The sequence below is a fragment of the Drosophila innubila genome (genome assembly GCF_004354385.1).
Source record: "Drosophila innubila isolate TH190305 chromosome 2L unlocalized genomic scaffold, UK_Dinn_1.0 4_B_2L, whole genome shotgun sequence".
NCBI classification, from domain to species: domain Eukaryota; kingdom Metazoa; phylum Arthropoda; class Insecta; order Diptera; family Drosophilidae; genus Drosophila; species Drosophila innubila.
In genome coordinates, this window is record NW_022995372.1 from 2711048 (window position 1) to 2731868 (window position 20821).

A 20821-nucleotide genomic window follows, 5' to 3' on the forward strand; every position below is an offset into this window, starting at 1 on the left:
TTCATTTTTCTTTAGAAAGTTGGTAAATGTGCTTAGGTTTAATTTAAATTTAACAATTGAATTTTTTGAATTTATTTAGAATTAGACAACTCATACACACAACAAACACTTGCAGCTCTAGTGTGCACACACTTTTAGCAGACAGTGTTAAACGCATTGACGTCAAAAAGGCTCAGGGCCAAAAAAAACAGAAGAAAAAAGATGAGAGAGATGCACCTGAAGAGTCACTTGAGTTCTTGCACTGACCCCGTTGCACCACAAAATGTGCGGGCAGGGTTGCGTTGTAGGGTTGCCAATGCCATCAATGATGCTTGTTTGGGCCAAGTAAACAGCGACGCGTTCCAAATAATTCTATTTATGCTACTATTCTTGTTAAATCAATATTAAACATTAAGAAAAAGAGTGAGAGGGGGCTACAAAAAAGGGGGCGTGGCTGAGCACTAATTGTGTGGCAGCTGTGTAATTAAAACTGTAAGACAACAAGTTAATGATAATGATGATGATGATGTTGCCAGAGTTGCCAAAGTTGTGACAGCTGTATGTAATATCAAGGAATTTGCTGGCTAACAAAATTCTCAGTAAGCGTTGTCAGGTAATAGACTTCCTCCCGCTTCTCTTGCTCCCCACTCTTTCTCCCCACTCTTTCTGCTGCTCTTTATGTAGATTACAAGTTTAGACAGCTCAATTCTGCCTTTTGGGCTACAAGTTGAGTCGACTTCTAGGAAGAAGTCAAAACGTTAACAACATCAGCGTTGTTATAATTGTTGTTGTTGTGGTTGTTGTTCTTCATGTTTCACGCTTCGTTGCCAAATTCTCAGGGGCAGAAGAACGTGGGACAAATAAGAGAGAAAGAAGCAGCAGAAGAAGAGGGAGGAAGAACTACAACGTTGACGTCTCTTAATTTCAGTTGAAAGCCAAAAGTCTTTCCTTTATTTTGTTTGCCATGACTGCCATTGACTTCTCAGAGGAAGCAGAGGGAATAGAAGAGTGAAGAGAGTGGAAGAGAGAGGGGGGAGAGGAGTCTTCCCTCTATCGTGGATCAACTTCATCACACGCGCAATTATTTTATGAGAAAAGCAAACGAAGCGCAGCGGGAAAGCAGCTCAACAATAGCCACAAAAGGCAGGGGGAAAGATGATAGGGAGAGTGGAAAGAGAGATGGCAAGAGGCAGGGAAGAGGGAGGGGAAAGACAGAGAAAAGTCGGCTGCCAAGATTGGGCAACAGCCAACAGAGCTGGCGGCAACTTTTGTCAGCTGTTTGTAATTTAAATGCGCAACTTACAACAACGACTGCCGCCTTGCCACCTCAAAGTCGCTTGCAACGCGCTACTTGCAACACGGAGTCAAAGCTAAAAGTCGCCCTACGGTTTGTGCAGCCAAGTGGAAACACGGACGGCGCAGCTTCAATGCACATGCGCAGGCAGCCTAATAAAATAAGAAAAAAAAGGGCCAAGAGTCATTGAAATAAGTCCGACGACAGTTAAATAAATAAGGCACAGTGGTGCAAGTATTTTAAATGCCTATGTCAATTAAAAGTGCTTATATAACTTAAAGAAAACAGATTGCACCATTAAAACGTTTTTTAGCAACTGATTTATGGCCTTTTTTTTTAAATAATATAGAAAACAAGTTTTAAAAAAAAATCCTTTAGAAGCCTAGCATTTTTTTCTTAAATAAAAGAAACATAACTATAAAATTGAATTTAGATTTTTATAAATCATTCTCATCTACATTGAACAAAGTGAATTTAATGAAAATATTATTTTAAAATTCTTATCAATAATATACTAGTCTTATAAAAAAATTCATTTTTTTATTATAAATAAAGTAGCTATTGTTTAGAAATTATTGTATACAATTTTTAAATGTTTTCCAATATCTAGCATTTTGTTATCTCAAAACTTTTTAAATTGCAAGTGCTGAATTTTGAAACAATTTTAGAGCATGTGTTAACCACTGTGGCACAGTTTGAGAGGCAGTTGCTTCCCAGAGTTTAACAGCGCAGAGAAGCATGACAAAGAAAAAGATGACGTGTCAAGTCAACCTGGGTTCGGTTCGGTTCGCTTCGGTGTGGTTCGGTTCAGGGTTGAGGGTTCCGCTTCTGGTTTTAATTTTTTTCTTACTTCATTTTCTTCTTCTTTTTTAGTGCTTGCCCGTGGGCGTGAGAGTACTTTAACTTTATTATTTCAGTCTTTCTTTCTTTTAATCAAATGATTGCAACTAATTTTATGCTACACACGAAGTGGAAAAAAATGAAGAAAGAGAGCAAAGCAGAGTGAAAGAGTAAGACAGGTATAAAGATGAAGACCCTCTTAATTATGCAAATTTTTGTGTTGAGGTTCATTGCGCACAAATTGGGTCAAAGTTGTGACATGCAACGCATTGTTGCAGTGGCAATTAAGACCAAAGTTGCAACAATTTCAAAATTTAAATATTATTTTCAAACAGCAGCTATTTTTAGCGAGCAGCACAACAAAATGTTTATTAAGTAATTATAGCATTTGAAAATCAATCAGCAACTTGCATAACTTAACATTTAATTCGGCAACTTGACATTTTTTTTTTTATTTCAATTAAGTTATTGTTGTTTTCCATATTTGGTGCCTTTCGCTTTTTTTGGCTAATAAAATTGTCGCACACAATAAAAACAGCAACAACAACCGAGACAAGTTGCCTTAAGTGGCGTATTTTTGTAAAAAATAATAAACGAGCAATGCATGTCAAACTGTATATACTGTCAGCTTTTATTGACTGCCATTTTCCGCTGGTTTTTCCACTACTCTGTTGGATTGAGCGCACTCTCATTGCACTTGAGAAACAAAAACCATATAAAATATTTTTCTTGGAATTTCGAATGCTTCAACTGATTTCTGGGCTAGTTTTATAGCCAATCTTTTAATGAGCTGCGAGAATGAAGACGATAAGAACTGTAACTGAGCATAAAACCCTATATAAGTACACATATAGTACAGACACATACATAACTATATGTAAATATGTGTGTTAATTGACTTTGTGAAAGCGTTTTTAACTTGGGCTTTTTTTTTTTTTTTGGTAATCAACTCACGTGCAACGGCAGTTACAAAAAACCCATAAATTAAAAATAATTAAGAAAATTTTCTAACTACAAAAACACATATATTTTATTCAGCGTTCTATGTTTAATTTACTAAATATTCTGCATCGTTGGCTATACTGTAAAAGTTAACAGTATTGGTAAAAACAAGAACTTAATCATTTATTCTATCAAAGTCAAAGTTTTCTTAATAGAAAAGATTTAAAGTTCTGTGAAAAGATTTCTAAAATAATGGAAAATAAGATATTCTTCTTAGATGGCAACACTGTGAGTAACTGTACCATTTATGCTAGTTAAAATTCAGTGTTAATAAATACAAGCCAATTATTTTTTTTTTCAGATATTTTATAAAGAGAAATATCTAAATAAAATTCATCAAATATTGTGGTATATTTTAAAATATTTATATTTCTTTTTCAACACTGTGACAGATCTCTGGCGATATTGCTTGCATATAAAATGCATTTATCATTTTGTAATGCACCCAAGTTTCTTACTATTTATGCAGTTTGAGCTGCACTGACAGTTTGATTTATTTGCCAGCCAGCTTGATTTATGCGACTTTGATTTAAAATATCTTTACAAGTTACAAATACAAATCAAAAAAATATATAAGTATTTTTTATCATTTTGTGCTTCAGTAGAGACAACAACAATAACAACAACGTGTTTGTCACAGGCGCAAAACATAAATCATGTCAAGGGGGAAGTGTGGGTTGAATTCGGCTTATAGCGACAAACTCTGTCTTTGGCCAAGAGTTTGAGTTTTGAGTTTGAGTTTGTAACTTGAAGTTGCCACTTTGCACGTGCGTCGTGCCCCGTTTCTCGCTTCCCTCCCTCCTTTAACCCAACGTCTATCAATCATTTGAGTTACTTGCAACTCTTTTTATTTTTCTTCTTTTTTTTTTATTTTTTGTGTGCCACACTTTCAAGTTGCTGGGGCGAAATGTGCGTTGCATAAGTTATGAAACACACGCAACATTTGAGAGTAACTATCAAGTGGTTTGAGAGTCACTAACCGCCTAACTGTGCATTTGTTGGAATGTAAATATTTTATCTAATTAAAAAATTGCTAGTTTAATTTATTGGATTCAATCCTTTTGTTAAATTCCTTAACTAATATTCCTTATATTTTTTTTTCCACAAATTCTTGGCATTATGACAAAAATATTCAAAACCCAACTTCCTGTGCTCTCACAAGTTTGACAAGCACTGCGGACTGTCAAACTTTGCACTCAGACAAAATAACAAAACAGCTTCCTGTGCATTGTGCCTTGTTCTCAGCCCCCAATCTACCCCTCCCCTCTCCAGGCACTTTCTTCCCCCTCTCCACCTTTAGCTGTCTGCCTCTGCTATTATACTTTGTTTTCATTTTGTGGCAGCTAAAGATTTCAACGCCCCCGCAGCAAAAAAAAAGTCAGAAAAAAAGAAATCAAAATGCAAAATGCACATTTTTAATGACGAGGCCCTGCACTTGAAGCAACAACAACAACAACAACAACAACGCAAACAACTTTTGTTGTTGACGTTGGCGTCTCACTCACAGGATTTGCAACACATGTGGCAAGAACTGGGGCAGGGGTGGAAACAGAGTGGGGGGGGGAGAAGCAACATCAACATGCCCTTCGACTTTTATGCAAAATCGTCTTCAGATTTGATGGCCTGTGTTCGATGTGAGTCTCGTTTCTCAAGGGGTTGTTGCCTGTCTGGCAACGCTCTCCCTGCCTCCCTTTTGTGCCCATAGTCCCCCCTCTAGCCCAGTAACCTCGAAACAAGCCATATGGCCTAAAGTCAGCGTCACATTGTCATTCTTTGAGCTCGTAACACTTTTCTCGCCTTCCATGTAATCCTCTTAAGTTCTAGAGAATCAGAGAATCGGCACAAACGCCATAAAGTTGTAGAAAAAAAACCACAACATTATTTATAATGATCATCATTATCATGTTCATTGAGAGATCATCATTTGTCTTTGTTGTAGTTTTCGTTTTATTCACTAGTATTCACTTGTATTCGTTATGCTTTCCATGAGTACTCATAATTTGTTAGATATTTTTATATTTTTTAGAATTTCTTTTGCTTGTTCTTAATACTCTTGGGTCTAGCTCTTCTTCTTCAATTAGGTATATTTTTTGTGGAGCAATGCGTTTTTAATTAGACACTTCCCTTCCCTGCTGCCAGCTTCCCCCTCCCTGTCAAATAAATCTCTTCAAATTAAACTCTCGACATATCTTGACACATTCCCTTCGTTCAATTAAGCATGAGTTTTCCCTTACTTCCCCAAAAAAAAGACAACACTGATAAAAGAAAATTAAGTTTTGCTCATTTTATGAGTCATACTTCCCTCCGACCCTTCGCCCTCCCTGTTTAAATAGCCAAACCCAGACAAATAGTCGCAAAACTGTTTATCCATCTGTTTATCTACTTGGAATGGGAATGAAAATAAAACTGGGAATAAAGACACCAACAAATGAAGCCAACTAAGCGTGTGACGAACCAGCAAGACCAATTCCCGTTTAAACAGTACTACCCCTGACCCCTACACCCCCCAACCCCCCTCTTATTGCCCACCCTTGACACGTCTCGGGTTACCACAAATTTATTAATTCCCCACAATTGTTACATGAATTTCTATTTCGTATTTTACATTGCAACATTTGCATAAATTTAGACACATTTTATTTAAATTGAGTGCATTCGTTTCAATGTGAATGCTATTTTGAATGCATTCACAATGCAACTCATTAGTGAGCCACAAATTGTGCACTAAACTGCATTTAAATTGCACTCAATTCAAAAGTTCGTTTGCACCAATAAAATTCAAATTGATTCACAAACAAACTATTGAAGGGCTGACCTTCAGTTTTGAGTGCTATTGCTCAGTTTTGAATACTTTGATTATAATTATAATGAATACTGGTTTGGCCTTGTAGCTTTCAAAAATGTGACAATTCAGATTTCAACTTTTAAAATCTTCTTTCACCTTTTTTTTTGCCCTGACTTAAAGAAGGAATAAATTAAATTTATAAACTGAGAATAGTTCGGTCTTTTCTTAAAAATAGCTAAGATCTTGGGTCTTTCTAAAAGTAATCTATCTATTAATTGGAGAATTTATTCAGTTCTTAATCGCAATTTTTTAAGTGCCGATTTCTGAATTTTAAGATCTTTTTATTAATTGTTTCTTTTTCCCAAAATAACTATTAGTTTTTCTTTTAAATCTTGCATCTTATAACTCTTGTTTCTAGCTGTATCAAGTCTTTCAAGATCTTTAGAAGCTGGGCTAATTTTTTTTTCCTTTTTTTAGGTTTTCCTATCCATTATTTTCTTTTCACATCCTTAGTTCACATTACTTAACAGCAGTTGCAATTGGCAGCTAGCAGACTATTAAATCAAGGCACGAACTATCGATGAACCCGAAAAGAATAAAAAGTTAACCCCCCCAACAACCCAGTGTAACCTTTTTGTGTTCCCAGTTTCGCGTTACGTGCCACATTTGGCTGCAAGCCAGCAAGTTGCAAGCTGGCCAAACAGACAAATGGAAAATGAAATACTAAGGAAATAAAAGAACTTTTTAATATGTGAACAGAGTGCGGGAAGGGACTGTCTCTGTTTCTGTCGCTCCTATCCCTCTTTCTCTCTCTTTTTAGGGAGTAACTGCGACTAGACAAAAGCTAAAACTGGCGCCAGGACTTTTTATTCTTGTGTATCTTTCTCTGTTTCTGTTTGCAGTCATGTCAAATCAAAATGTTGGCTTAATGATAAAAGAAAAATTAAGTCTCCACCTCTGTCTCTCTTTTGGTCTCTCTGTCTCGCTTTCTCTCCCTCCTTGGTGTTACGCTATTTCTACGTATTTCTGTTTCTGTTCGCGCTCATGTTAAATCTACATAAATGTTGCAACATGTTGGTTTAATGCAATCAAAAAAAATATCCCTTTGCTAGAGTTCCTCTCTCTCTGCCTCTTCCTTTCCCTTTCCCTCTTCCTCTCCCTTCTGGGTCTAAATTCAGCCACAAATCTCGCCCACATGCTCTCATATTTGTTGTGAGCCAACAAAATTGCAAGGCAGCCTCCAAACTTGGCCTGCTATTATCCAATCATGCCTCAAACGGAGGGAGCGGTGTCCCTAGAGGGGCAGGAGTATAGGGGAGTGTAGTGGAGGGGAGCACGATAATTGCATGAAATTATAATGCAGTCGACTGCTACATGACATAAGCTAATCCCACACAGAAAGCTAGTTACGTGTAGACCCAATATTCAAAGCGTACAAAGGGCTTTTAAGTTTGTGGCAATTTGGAATGTAGGTTCCTGAAAAAAAAAAACAAAGAAATAACGCAATTCCAATGCTGGAGACTTGAATTTTGGCACACTTGATAATTATTGTAGTCTCAATGCATACTGAAAATTTCATAAAGATCGATTTATAAATTTAGAAGATTTTGTTATTTCGAATAAAGAGGATTTTTATATGATTTTTTTGAAAGTAAACAACAAATAATATTTATTAGATTATAATTAATAAAAACTGCAATGTAAGGGTTATTATATAAAAATCAACAAATAATATGTTTTGGACCAAGGCTTAAAAGAAAAATTGAAACTTAATTTAGTTTGTATTTAAATCTAAATATAAGGATTTTTTCAAGACAACTTGATGAAAATCAGCAAATAATATTTATTAGAGTTTAGTAAGTAAAAACTGTTATGTAAGGGTTGTATTATTAAAATCTACAAAAAAAATGTTTAGTATTCTATTATTAAAAAAAAAAAATTTTTTTTTAAATTATTATTGCGATTAAAATCTAAGATTTTTTTTAAGACTTTTTGGTGAAAATCAGTAAATAATATTTATTGGACTATAAAAAATAAAATTTGTGATGTATGGGTCTCTCACAGTTGATCACACTTTGCTCTATAACTGTCAGGTGATATTAATTTTTTCAATTTCTCTCTCTGTCTCTTGCAGAATCATCGTGGCAGCAATGGCGGAGGTGAGGAGCGTGTGCCACAACCGCATTCACCACACGATGCGGGTCACAATGGAACAGGAGTGGGAGGAGCAGGAGGAGTAGGAGGAGGACTACAACATTCGGGATCACGAGCCACATTGCGTCACTCGATGAATCACTCGAGCAGCTCAGTTTCGGGATCCGCATCGAGTTCGACGCCAGCATCACCGCAACTGAGCGGTGTGGTGAGTGCAACGGGCGGACAATTGTTATCGAATGGCCACCACTATCAGTCGCAATCGTCAATGTCATCGAACTCATCGATTGTCTCCGCGATTCCCGCCTCGCAGCGTTTGCTCGAGGATGCCCTGTCCAAGCCGTCGCCATATCCGATGATCCTGTTGCCCATTCATGGTGGCTATTGGCTCGATGGCACCGAGCACGAGTGCACCTTTGATGCACGCGGCAATCCGCAGTTGCCACAGACCACTTGGATGGCCAAATTCGAGACAGATGACACGGCCAAGTGCTATAGACGCTTCTATGCGGCCCGGGAGCACTCCAATCTCGTTGGCCATGACGATCAGTTGGGCCCGGTGCTCATTTCGATCAAAACGGAGAATGTGGCGAATCAGGAGCACATGCGAATCCTGTTGCGTCTGCGTACGGGAACAATGCATGAGCAGATTCCCGTCTCCTGTTTGGGAGCAACGCCGAGTCCGGCGAAAATGGTGCGACTGTTGAACGAACAGATTCAGGTGGATAACTTTATGCCCGTGCTGTGTCCCAAGGCATCGCAATTGATCAGTGTGTATGATGAGCATGTGCTCGTCTCCCACTTCAAGTTTGGTGTGCTGTATCAGAGATACGGTCAGACCACCGAGGAGGAGCTCTTTGGCAATCAACAGACATCGCCGGCATTTGAGGAGTTTCTCGATGTGCTCGGCCAGCGCATACGTTTGAAGGAGCACAAGGGCTACAGGGGCGGATTGGATATACAGAATGGACACACTGGGGATACGGCTGTCTATGAGGTGTTCAAGGAGCGTGAGATAATGTTCCATGTGTCCACATTGCTGCCACACACGGAGGGCGATCCACAGCAGCTGCAGCGCAAGCGACACATTGGCAATGACATTGTGGCCATTGTGTTCCAGGAGACGAATACACCCTTCTCGCCGGACATGATAGCCAGCCACTTTCTGCACGCCTTCATTGTGGTACAGCCCCTGGAGCCGAACACTCCCCACACCCGCTACAAGGTCAGTGTGACCGCACGGGATGATGTGCCCTTCTTTGGTCCCACGCTGCCCAGTCCGGCGGTCTTCCGCAAGGGTCAGGAGTTCAAGGAGTTCCTGCTCACCAAGCTGATCAATGCGGAGAATGCCTGCTACAAGGCCGAGAAGTTCGCCAAGCTGGAGCTGCGCACTCGCACCTCTCTGCTCCAGAATCTCGTCGAGGAGCTGAAGGAGAAAACGCGCGATTTTCTTGGCGCCGATCTCTCCCAGACGTTGGCGGGCAGCCCCACCCCCGACACACCCAAGTCGGAGAGTGGCGGCGGCGGCGGAGGCGGGGGCAATGCGGGAACCCGCTTCATAGACACCGTCAAAAAGGCACTGATCATGCGGGTTCGATCCCAAAGCGTCGACACGGGCAACGGTGCGCATCCGGACAAGCTCAGTGTCAACACAAAGCTGGGCACACTCAACGCCAAGAAGGAGTTGCAACTCGAGAACCCACAGACCCCCAATCTCAATGTAAGTACAGCCGGAAGAATCTATCATCAACTCAAATAATAAACATAATTCGAAAATATAAAAATTAATTAGTTAAACAAATATAAATTATATAATAATTATAAAATAACTAAATTAAAAATAAATATTTAATAAGCAAATATAAAATTTAAAAATATTTAATAACAGGTGGGAAAATAATGAACTGTTAAATGAAATTAATTAATATTAAATAAACAATTGCATAAATTGAAATATATAAAAATTATTTCGTTTTTCCCAACTAAATAATCAATTACAAGAAACAAACTAATTTATAAATAAATAAAGAAATACTAAACTTTTAACGTACGCAATTAAAACAAATAAAATAAAATTAATAGGTTCAAATTTAAATAAGATAGAATTTAATATAAAAAAAAAACGATCAACACATTTAAAATAATTGAGTAAAATTCAAATATATTATTAATAACAAAGAAATAAATCACTATGAAATTGATTTTATTAATTATCACAAATATTATTGAATGTTTCAATTACTAAACCAATCACTAAATCAAAAACGAATTAAGTAGTAAAGTAAAGAGATAATGAAATTAATTATTATATTTAAATATTTATAACTAATAAATTCAATTAAAATAAAATATATACAAAGAAAATAATGAAATACCTCAAAAACAATTGTTAAATAAACACGCAATTGAAGAAAATATTTATTATATTTAATTGAAATAAGTAAACATTAATTTAAGTAATGTAAGAATTAATTAACATAACAATTATTTTTGCATAAATTATAAATAAATAACATATATGAATAATTGAATAATAGAATAAATTAACAGAGTAATGGTGCAAAATAAAATTAATTAAATAAGTAAAAAATAAATTTAAATAAATTTAATTATAAAAAAATAATAATTATTAAAAAATAAAATTAAATCTGAACATTATTAATAAAATAAATAAAGAAATATTTATTTTACATAGAAACAAATTGTAACTAAATTTATTTTATATATTTTCCCATTGCAGAGTTGCAGTCGCACGGCCTCCAAGTCGTCCTCGAAGTCCAAGTCCTCGAATGAATCCACCTCCTCATCGCCGGACATCACATCCCGACCGGCAAACAACAACAATACCAACAACAACAACAACAACAACATTGGTGGACACAACAACACGACACAACAAAACGTTGGCGGAGTGGGAGCCGGAGTTGGAGTTGGAGGCGTGGCATCAGCAGCCGTGAGTGCAGCCCAGAATGGTGGCATTGTGGGCGTGGCTGTGGCCACCATGTCCGAGACAAGTGACGACTCCAGCTTAAACAGTGTGGATCTGGATCCGATGATGGGACATCTGGACGGCGGCGCCGCCTACATTGACAGCGATACGGGACTGGAGAGCATGAGTTCCGCGGAGGCAACAACAAAAGCCTGCTCTCTGTGCCTCGAGGGAGTACAGAGCACAATGATGGGCAGTTCGCCGAGCAATGAGACCATCATGATGATTGAGAATCTGCGCCAGGAAGTCACACGACTCAAGTGCGACAAGCTCGATCTCTTGCGACAGAATGTGGTAAGTACAGAGAGAGAAAAAACTTACTATAAAAATGTTGACAAATATTATCAAGAATACCAAAATTTCATGAGAAAGTTAGGCATGAATACACAATTTTAAAAAACATATTCTAAATAATGTAATATAGAAACTACAATAAGAAAAAGTACTGCAAAATGAGAAAAATCTAATTTTTATTATTGTAAATAAAAAATAAAAATGGAGAAAAATATAATTAGGATCAAAAATTAAGGAAGAGAATCATAAAAGCAGAATTAGGTTAATTCTAAATGAAAATATTTTATTGCAATTAGAAAATACAAATCTCGAAAAATTAAATATATGGTCTAAAATGAGATTTTAAAAATTTTAATGGAAGAATTTAGGAAAATTTAAAATTAAATATTTGCAGTCTTATATTTTGAAATATCGCAATTTAAAATATGAGACATTATTGCCAACTTCTTATTAGTATTTTGTTTAAGTTTCCAAAGAGCTTTTACAACTATCAAAAAAACACTTAATATTTTGTTTCGATTTGATTGGAAATTATTAGAAACAATTAATAGAAATAGAAATTAATAGAATCAAATAATTATGCTTCCGAAAATAAAAATTGTGACCAATAAGATGCGAAAAATAAAATAAATATTTTCTCTCCTTATTTTGGTTACATTAAAATGTATTCTAAGTATATTTGTCTTTGTTTTTGTAATTCTTGTATATATTCTATAAAGAACTTCCAACTTATTGTCCTATTTTTTGTTACAGACCTGCCAACGCGACATTAAGCGACTAAGAGAGAGAGAAATGTCGCTACAGGGCGATTTGGCCGCCGCTGGACGTGAGATTCTGCGACTGCGCGATCTTCTCAGGGAATATATGCCGGATACGGCTGCGGCGCCGACTTCCATATCGCCCATCTAAGCGTCTAACGCCTGGCAGGCAGAAAGGAGAATGGAGACGGACGAAAGGGGAAGCAGCAAGAAAGAGAATAAGTTACCACTGTGCCGTGTATAACACTTTGGAAGCGTCGAGTTGTCGTTGTTTTTTTGAAGGAGAAGTTGAAGAAAAAAAACTGTATTATATTTAGTAGAACTCGCAGAGATCAACAAAACGTAAAGAAAAGATCGGAAAAGAAAAGATCGGAATTATTATAACAGTTAGTACAGTTAGTAGTCTAACGATGCGTATATGTATAACAGTTACAAACTAAACATGAATCAACACAGAACACAAAACTCAAAAAGTTACACCAAATATTTAGAATCTAAGTCTTTAAACATATTTAACGCAATGCTAAAAATATCCCCCCAGGACTAATCCTTAACATAAGTAGAAAGAAAGAGACACAGAGTGGTAAAGCATGAAGCAGAGAGAGAGACAGAGCAAGCTATCGATTAGCAAAGCATCACAGTTCAAGTTACAGGTTTAAAGTTAAAGATAAATAAAATGTTATTCCACGATTATATTATCAATCAATCATTCAATCAATCACGATTTGTAGCAAAGTTACAAACAATTTTGCAGTCGCACCTGGCAATTCTGTGACTCTCATTTTCATCACAAAAACCTCATCAGCAATTTATAACCAATAACAATTAACAAAAAATAAAATATTACAAAAGAAATGAGATAAATTACAATATCATCATATATATGTGTATTATGTATGTATGTGTTTTACAGTTAAAAACCACTCGATAGTTTTTAGCAGCAATCGATAACAGAATTAACAGCAAACCAACAAATCAACCAACTCTTAACATTAAGTTTAAGTTGCTTTAAATATTTCTAATATAACTATGTTAATTATTTAAGTTGAGAGCAGACGACGAAGCATCTTAAATCTGCTGACTCATTGTACATATTTTTTAATTTAACATCTCGATCTATCGATCTATCCGATTAATCGCAATAAACAACTCTTTAACAGAAAATTAGCAGAAATCGAAAAACTGCAAAATTTATCGATATTTAATTTAAAATAAATGCAAATCAAAGAGAGTTCTTATCAAGTTATCGACTCGAAATTATGCAAGAAAAATATTAATCTATGAATTCTACCATAAGTACCACAAATTGTTGTTTTTGTTAAGAAGCATCTATAATTTTTATTGTGTAAATTATACAAAAGAAAAACAAACAACAAATATAAATATACATATGCAAAATATATGGAATGTAAACAAAAAAAACTATTTGCGTTTTTTCTTTTGATGGAAAATTTGATTATCTCTGGATGTAAAATTGTTTTCAGCTTATCATCTTTAACCGATCTAAAATTTGAGCCATACTAAGAGAGTGCAAAGCTTTGTCAAACCTGACATTTTAAATGATCGCTTTTCAAATTTTTTTTTATCAAAAGAAAGTCTTTGCATTAAAATCTAAGTCAAGATTCAGTGAAAATAGTTTTTTCACAAAATTATTTAAAATTTTAATGTAGAATGAATTAAGAGGCCAAACTATGATCAAAATGACATTCCACTTGTAAATCGGTTGAGTTTTGACAGAGTTATGAGAGTTTAAAGTTGGTCAGAAATTGCAAATTGCAATTTTACAAGTCAAAATATTTGTTCAATTTGACATGATTTTTTACAAAAAAATGAAAGGTCTCGGAATCAAGTTTAAAGTTTTGTTTTATACTAATAACGCCATGAGGAGTTAATTAAAAGTGAAACCTTGAGATTTAAAATTTTCAATTTTCAAAATTCCAAAGTGGGGACCCTTAGCATCAAAATCGAGATTTGGAAAAAAATAATTTTTTTTACGAATTAAATAAAATTTGAATGCAGAATGAATTTAAAGGCCAAACCATGATCAAAACAACATTCCGTTTGAAAATCTCTTAGTTTTGATAAAGTTACGACAGTTTGAAGTTGGTCAAACTTATGACCTAGCAGCCCCTTATGACTGAAAGAAAAAATTATTTTCAGAAAAATGTATCGATAGAAAATTAAATAATAGCTCACATCTCACAGAACCTTTCATTCATAATGCGAGACGACAAAATTCGTGTTAAATCGATTCCAGAAATATAATAATAATTTTGATCTTTTTATTTAACATATAAAAATCTTTAGTTATAAGCTTGTTACCAGCTTAAATTCTCAACTCATTTTAAAATACGCGCCTAACATAAACGATTGGCAGCACTTAGCCTAAGAGCTTTGTGAATTAGGGTGACCAGCTCTGCATAACAGCGAGCTTTCGCTCATTTTTCTGCTTGCCAGCGCTGGTCACACTTCTCGAAGTGTTTAATATTCAGTTTTGTTTATTTTTCTAAACAACATTTGAAATTTGTTTATTCTGTTTTAAAACAATCAACTTAGATTAGCATATTTGAATTCATTAACATTAAATTTGATGCAAACCAAAATCAACGCTCTGTTAGCGTTCTGTTGCTCTCTCTGCAACTGTTGCGCTCTGCGCATGCTCTCTCTGTCTCTATTTGGCATACAAAGCAATCACTACAAAGGGTATATTGTGTCGATACAAAGTTAAGAACTGTTAGAAGAGACTGCTTTGATTGATATGCTAAATGTTAAAATGGATTCATTTACATTTAATGTTATTTTTTAATTAAATAAGAAATCTCGTAAAATACGTTGCAATTAATATTTTATATTTTAAGGCTGACACAATTTGGTTGTTTTGAAAGACATCTATGTTAAACTTTGTTTTTTACTTTTTAACTTTCAGTACCATTTAGTATCTTTAAACATTTCATTATAAAAGTGTGCAGTCAACATTGTTTTTGATAAATAATTTAAACAGTTCTCCCAACATTAAGTTTCTTAGTGTTTAGCAACTTACAGGGTATTTTCGAGTCTGCACTCTGGCTGTCGACAACTGTGCGCTGCCTGTTTTGCTTTGCATTTACTTTCAAGCTCTCAAAACGCAAGAGACTTTTGCTGTGGACGGACGTATCGTCATCGTCGTCGCCGTCGTCGTCGTCGCGTGTTGCTTTTTTTTTGTTGAATTTGAGAATTGTTATTGTTTTTAAGGCGCTTAGTCGGAGGTGCTGCAAAAAAGGTGCGCTCAGAAGAACAACAGCAACAACAGCATAATAAAGCATTCGCTATCGCTCGAAAACAAATCTCACAATAATAAAATATATATAAAATACAAATCAAGTCAAACGAATACGCGAAATTGGCCAAAATAAAAATAAAAACAAAATATAACCACAAAAAATCTGTGCGCTCGAGTGTGTGTGTGTGTGTGACTTTGCTTGCATTTGCAATTGTATTTGTTTGTGTTTTTTTGGCGGCGGCTGCTGTGCACGTAAAACATAAAAACTATTCTCATTAAAATACCAACAGCAGCAGAAAGTGAGTGAGACAATTTTTTCATCGTTATTACTTCATAACAGAGCAGAGCATTGACTCTCGCTCTCTTAAGTTGTGTCTATCAGAGCTACCAGCAAGCGCACCGGCCTCAGCAGCAGCAGCTGCGGCCACAACAAAAGCTAAGCTGCAAAGCTTTGCTTAATCCTCTCTCTCTCTGTGCTCTGCTCTGTTCTCCCTCTCACTACAAGCGTCAACCACCAAAAGGTAATTAATGGCATTTTATTTTATTAAAGTGACAAATAAGCATATAATTGTGACTGAGTGTACATTAAATTATATATGTATGTGTGTGTGAGTATGCGTATGCGTAAGCAAATGAATTAAAAATGTAGACCGCAAACAAATTATTGAATAACATAAGCAGGCAGCAGCAACAACAACATTCACAGCAGCAACCACTAAACAGAAGAGAGCGCACTTAGCCGTTGTTGATCAACTCTCTTTCGCTCTCTCAGCTTAGATTACAAGCTGAGCTTCGGCTTAACGTTAGCCAGAGCGAGAAAGAGAGAGAGAGAGAGAGAGAGAGTGTGTAAGCATAAATGAGAGCGTAAGCCTCCCACCTTCAGATGCCGTAATCGTTGCCGGCAGCGCCTGCTGTCGCTTCCTCTGCCGCAGTCGCTGCTCTTGTTGTTATTGTTTACTGTCGCTTGGACAACAATAAAATGCCAATTAATATTAAGTATGCGAAGAAGCTCAGCAGTTGTTGTTGTTTGGGTGGGTGGGGTTTACACATGAGCAAGCAGAGGGGACGGGGGTGCGGTTGAAGCGTGGCAAGGGGCAAGAGGTTATCGTTACGTATACTTGACTAATCAACAGTTGGAGATGAAGCCAGGTCTTATCTCTTTAAGGGTGGGTGTGTGAGAGGGGTCGAGAATGCGGGAGGGGGAGTGTGAGGGGATGTAGTTGCAATGCGCACTGGAGGTGAACGAATTTTCGAACAGATAACAAAGCGTGCTTAGATCCGGATTCTACGAAGATTTTCTACAATGTGAGAAGATTCATACGAAGCGTGTGTGAGAAAAGTGGAGAAACGGAAGACTATTAAATAAAAATGATCTAGAATTAATTGAACAATTATTTTTGAAAATAATAAGTAATAAAATCTTATTAGAGAATTATAACAATCATATTAATAAACGACTTGTGATTAGTGAAAGATTATTCTAAAAACTATTAGATTGAATAAAATTGACAGTGAAGAAAAAATAATTGATTAACCAAATGTGATTCAAAATAAAGATAAATGTGATATTCCTCAAAGAAATCAGTTAAGATTTACTGCTTGAAGTATTTAAAAAAGCGTCACTTAAAATTTAAAAAAAAATAAAATTTCCAATATAGATTCAATATATATTTTTTAGTTAATGAACGAATCTTCATCAACTCGATATATTTTTAATAGAATGTAACTTTAAGATACTTTAGGAATAAAATAATGTTAAGTTTTAGTAGAAGGAGTTCTAAAGAATCACAGACTGATGACTGATAATATAGGAACAGGAAATACATTTCAAGAAACAATCTATTCTACCAATCTACAATTAAGGGACTCTCAATTGAAGTTAGACAAATAAACAATTAGCATATCTCTTGATAAACAGAATATGTTGTTTTAATTGAGCATATTCCCCGGTGCACAGTGTGACAAATCATCGAAACATGTGCATCAGGTGGGCACATTTAATGGAGCATACGAAGTCGAAACCGCTGCCGCTGCTCGTATATCTCCGTTAATGTGCCATATGCCTTCTGTACTCACATAACGTGGCCATTAGCTTGTCTCCGGTTTGTTTTATGCGTCTCCAGTGCTGGCGTCTGTTATTTTCACCCACAGAAGCCACCTAAAACCATCTAACCACTCGACAGTCGTCGACACAGACAAAACAACAGCCAAATTATTTTATGGGGGCGAAATACAACACACCTCACACATTTCACACCACCTCGCACCGCTTTTTGCACCACCCACGGCTCATTACCGCATACGGAACGAATTTCCACCGAACCACCGTGTGGTGCTGTGTTAGAACCGGGTCTGGTGGGGTGTAGGGGCAACCACACATATTTCAAGTGTATAAAATCGGAGGGGGTATAATTTTCAGTTTAATTACATGCAAGAAAATGAGAAGAACTACTTCGTCTCTAACCAGTGACAGGTGCTTCATATATGTAGGTATATTCCCCTACCCCCTCGCCTACCCGACTGTCAACCACCCCTTCCTGAACTCTAGCTTTTCACCTTTCAGTGGGTCCTATTAATAAATCTCATTAATAAATTAAACATTTTTTTAGCGGTAAAGACGAAATATTTTGTAGAAAAATATAGTGCCATGTCATCTATGTATTCTGAAATTTTCATGAGGATTAGAGATTAAATAAAAAAATTATGTCATTAAATGAATGTACTGGGCATTTCATAGTCGAGCTTGCCTAAACTAGAAAACTCGTGCATGTTTTTGTTTTTCTATTTTCGCATATTTTCTCTTGCCTCTCTTATAATTTTTATTTTTCGCGCGCGTGTTCGATTCTCATCCTTTCTCTCGAAAAAGGGAAACGTCATCATCGGCGGGTTTTATAAATAAATCATAAGGTATATATAAAAATGTTATAATTCTCGTTCGATTGGCTGCATTTTATTTCGCATTTTGCATTTTCGACACGCGCCACAAAATGCGGGCTCTCTTAAAAGTCTAGTCGTTGTGCCTCCCGTTACCCCGTTACAACCAATTTCCCTCGCTCCTTCTCTTATGCTACCCCTTTCGGAAAAAGTTTTTTATTAATGCTTCTTTTAGTGGATATCACGTAGAATGTTCATTACTCTTCATTTCCACAGTTGTTAAGTGCCTTGTGAATTTTATTATTTAACATAAGAATGTCACTACTTACCCTATGTATAAGGCACCACCCACTGATATATTTGACTTCATTAAATCCAAAATTATCAAGCCACCTGCAAATGTTTTTTATGTAAATCATATCAGTTCTATTTTTAAATATTTGCGATTTTTTCTGGGTCGTTTCAAAATATAGCGATATGACTGTGGTTGCGCCACTGAATTCTCACCACCGCATGATATATAATACTCTATTATAATATACAATGGAAATACAACACGTTTGTAAATAATTCGTAAATACTATTATTATTACTTATACAAAGTTTAAAATTACAAAAATGACTATACTAAGCAAAATTGTTCATAGTTTATAGAAATTTGGTTGAGTTATGTGACTGGAAAGTATTAGAGGAGAGGAAAACAGATGTCATTTGTGTGTTTGACAAGTAAGAGAAACAAAGACATTATAGACAAAACGATAGGGATTTAGGGAATGATCATAAAACGAAAATTTACTTGAATTTTAAAATAAAAGTAGCTAAAATAATATAAGAAAAACTCCTGAGAAGACGTGAAATATTTATAGAATTCTATCATGCATTTTTTTGTTAAGTATAGATAAGATAATAATTTTAAGGAGATAATTTAGGAGTTCTTAGAAAACAGATACACATCTGTGAAAAAAAATCAATCTGTGAAATGAAATCTGATGAAATCTTAATTTTTTTTATAAGAATAATGGTAAGATAAATCGAAAAAAATTTGAGGATTATCGATAAAGATAAGTGTTTACATCAAAGTATCGATTTTTTCTTGCCGGTTTCTATTTATTTTTCAATAACTAGTAATGATTTTATGGCATTTCAGAAGATGAAGAAAAAAATTTGACATTTTGAGAATTGTTATTGTTATATTATTTATGAAAGTAAGAAATAATACTGTAATTCTGTTAAGTTATAGTGTACTTGCTAAAAGATCTTCAGAATTTACCCTTAGTGCAATTATTAAAATTTTGTTTAAGTGTGAGAAGTGAAATAAAACGTAGATATGATATTTGAAAAATTAATTTTGGATTTATTATACTATATTTAAAATTATCAAATGTTTTTTGAAAGTTATAATAGCTAAAACTTTGATTCTGTTAAGTCTTAATGCCTTTTTTCAAATATCTCCAGACTAAACGCTTGTGAAATGATATATTTAATTTTGCTGTTTTCATTTTCCATCTATAGAAGTTCATTAAAATAACCCGATTCAATAATTCTCCGATATTTCCATGCTTTATTTTCAAGTGTGCGAGTAAATAGTTGCTTTGATTATAAGTATCTTTTGTAACATGCTTGAGATACAATTTTACAACACCTGTGAATATTTCAAAGAATATTTGTATTGTCTCCCCTCAACCACTCTCTTCCCTCTCCACTCTCCCCTCCCCACGTGACCCTCCTCACCGGATGTTAATGTTATTCGGGGAATATTTTGTGGGCGCTCTGCTGTTTTTAATGTTCGCTGATTTGTTTGGGAAAAAATAAACAATTGAGAAATTTATTTAGTTGATCTTAAACCCCCAACACCCTCCCCATACTCCTTCCCTCTTAACCTTTTGGAATGTCTGTCTAATTGTTGTTGTTGTATTTTATGATCAAATAAATATGCAATGAAATTGTTTTGTGCCATAATTCAGGAAATTTTATGTGTATCTTTTTTTTCCTCTCTCTACATGGAAGGTCAGTTGAGAGGGGTCACACATTTTTAGGGTTAAACATAAAAGAAAAACAACAACAGGAGCTCTCAATGGATTTGCATATCTTTTGTGTTCGTTTGTCCGTTTGACGACCTTGAGGACAACAATCAATCAGCAACAACAGCTGGCAGCTTAAAAGCCGTGCAACATTTGTCCCATTGTGTTGTGTGTTGCACACATGACGCGTATCCATGAGATACTTTTTATTATACACTGGCAGCGGGTATTGCAATTTTGTCATGAATTATGTAACGCCTTGAAGGAAGCGTGAATGACTGAGAAACACGTTTATGTACGCGCTTAAATTTAAATGTAAAAAAAAATGTAAATGAAAAATAAATTTTTGACAGTAGAAAACAATATTTATGCAATATTTCTTAGAGCAAAATCGAACTACTTTGCCATGATAACGAGCGGTTGAAAATTGAATTTATGTATGAGCATATATGTTTTGAAATTCTACATAACATAGTTTTGCAAGGGCATTAGTTCTTTTGTTTGTCGATAAAAGTTTTCCTTCCTTTCTACGCACACTTTGTTTTCATTTTCACCTTGTCAATCAATTCAAA

At 35.5% G+C, this 20821-nt stretch overlaps 1 protein-coding gene across 3 annotated transcripts in view; it reads left to right on the forward strand.

Moving 5' to 3' along the window:
* LOC117781471 (rap1 GTPase-activating protein 1-like) overlaps positions 1-12699 on the forward strand; it is a 115643-nt gene extending 102944 nt beyond the window's left edge. For all 3 annotated transcript variants that reach the window (XM_034618233.1, XM_034618235.1, XM_034618234.1), the window contains 3 exons: positions 8035-9774; positions 10795-11337; positions 12091-12699. In XM_034618233.1, the coding sequence (XP_034474124.1) occupies positions 8035-9774; positions 10795-11337; positions 12091-12246 (2439 nt within the window). In that variant the 3' untranslated portion in view covers positions 12247-12699. The remainder of the gene's footprint in view (positions 1-8034; positions 9775-10794; positions 11338-12090) is intronic.
* Positions 12700-20821: the final 8122 nt, after the last annotated feature.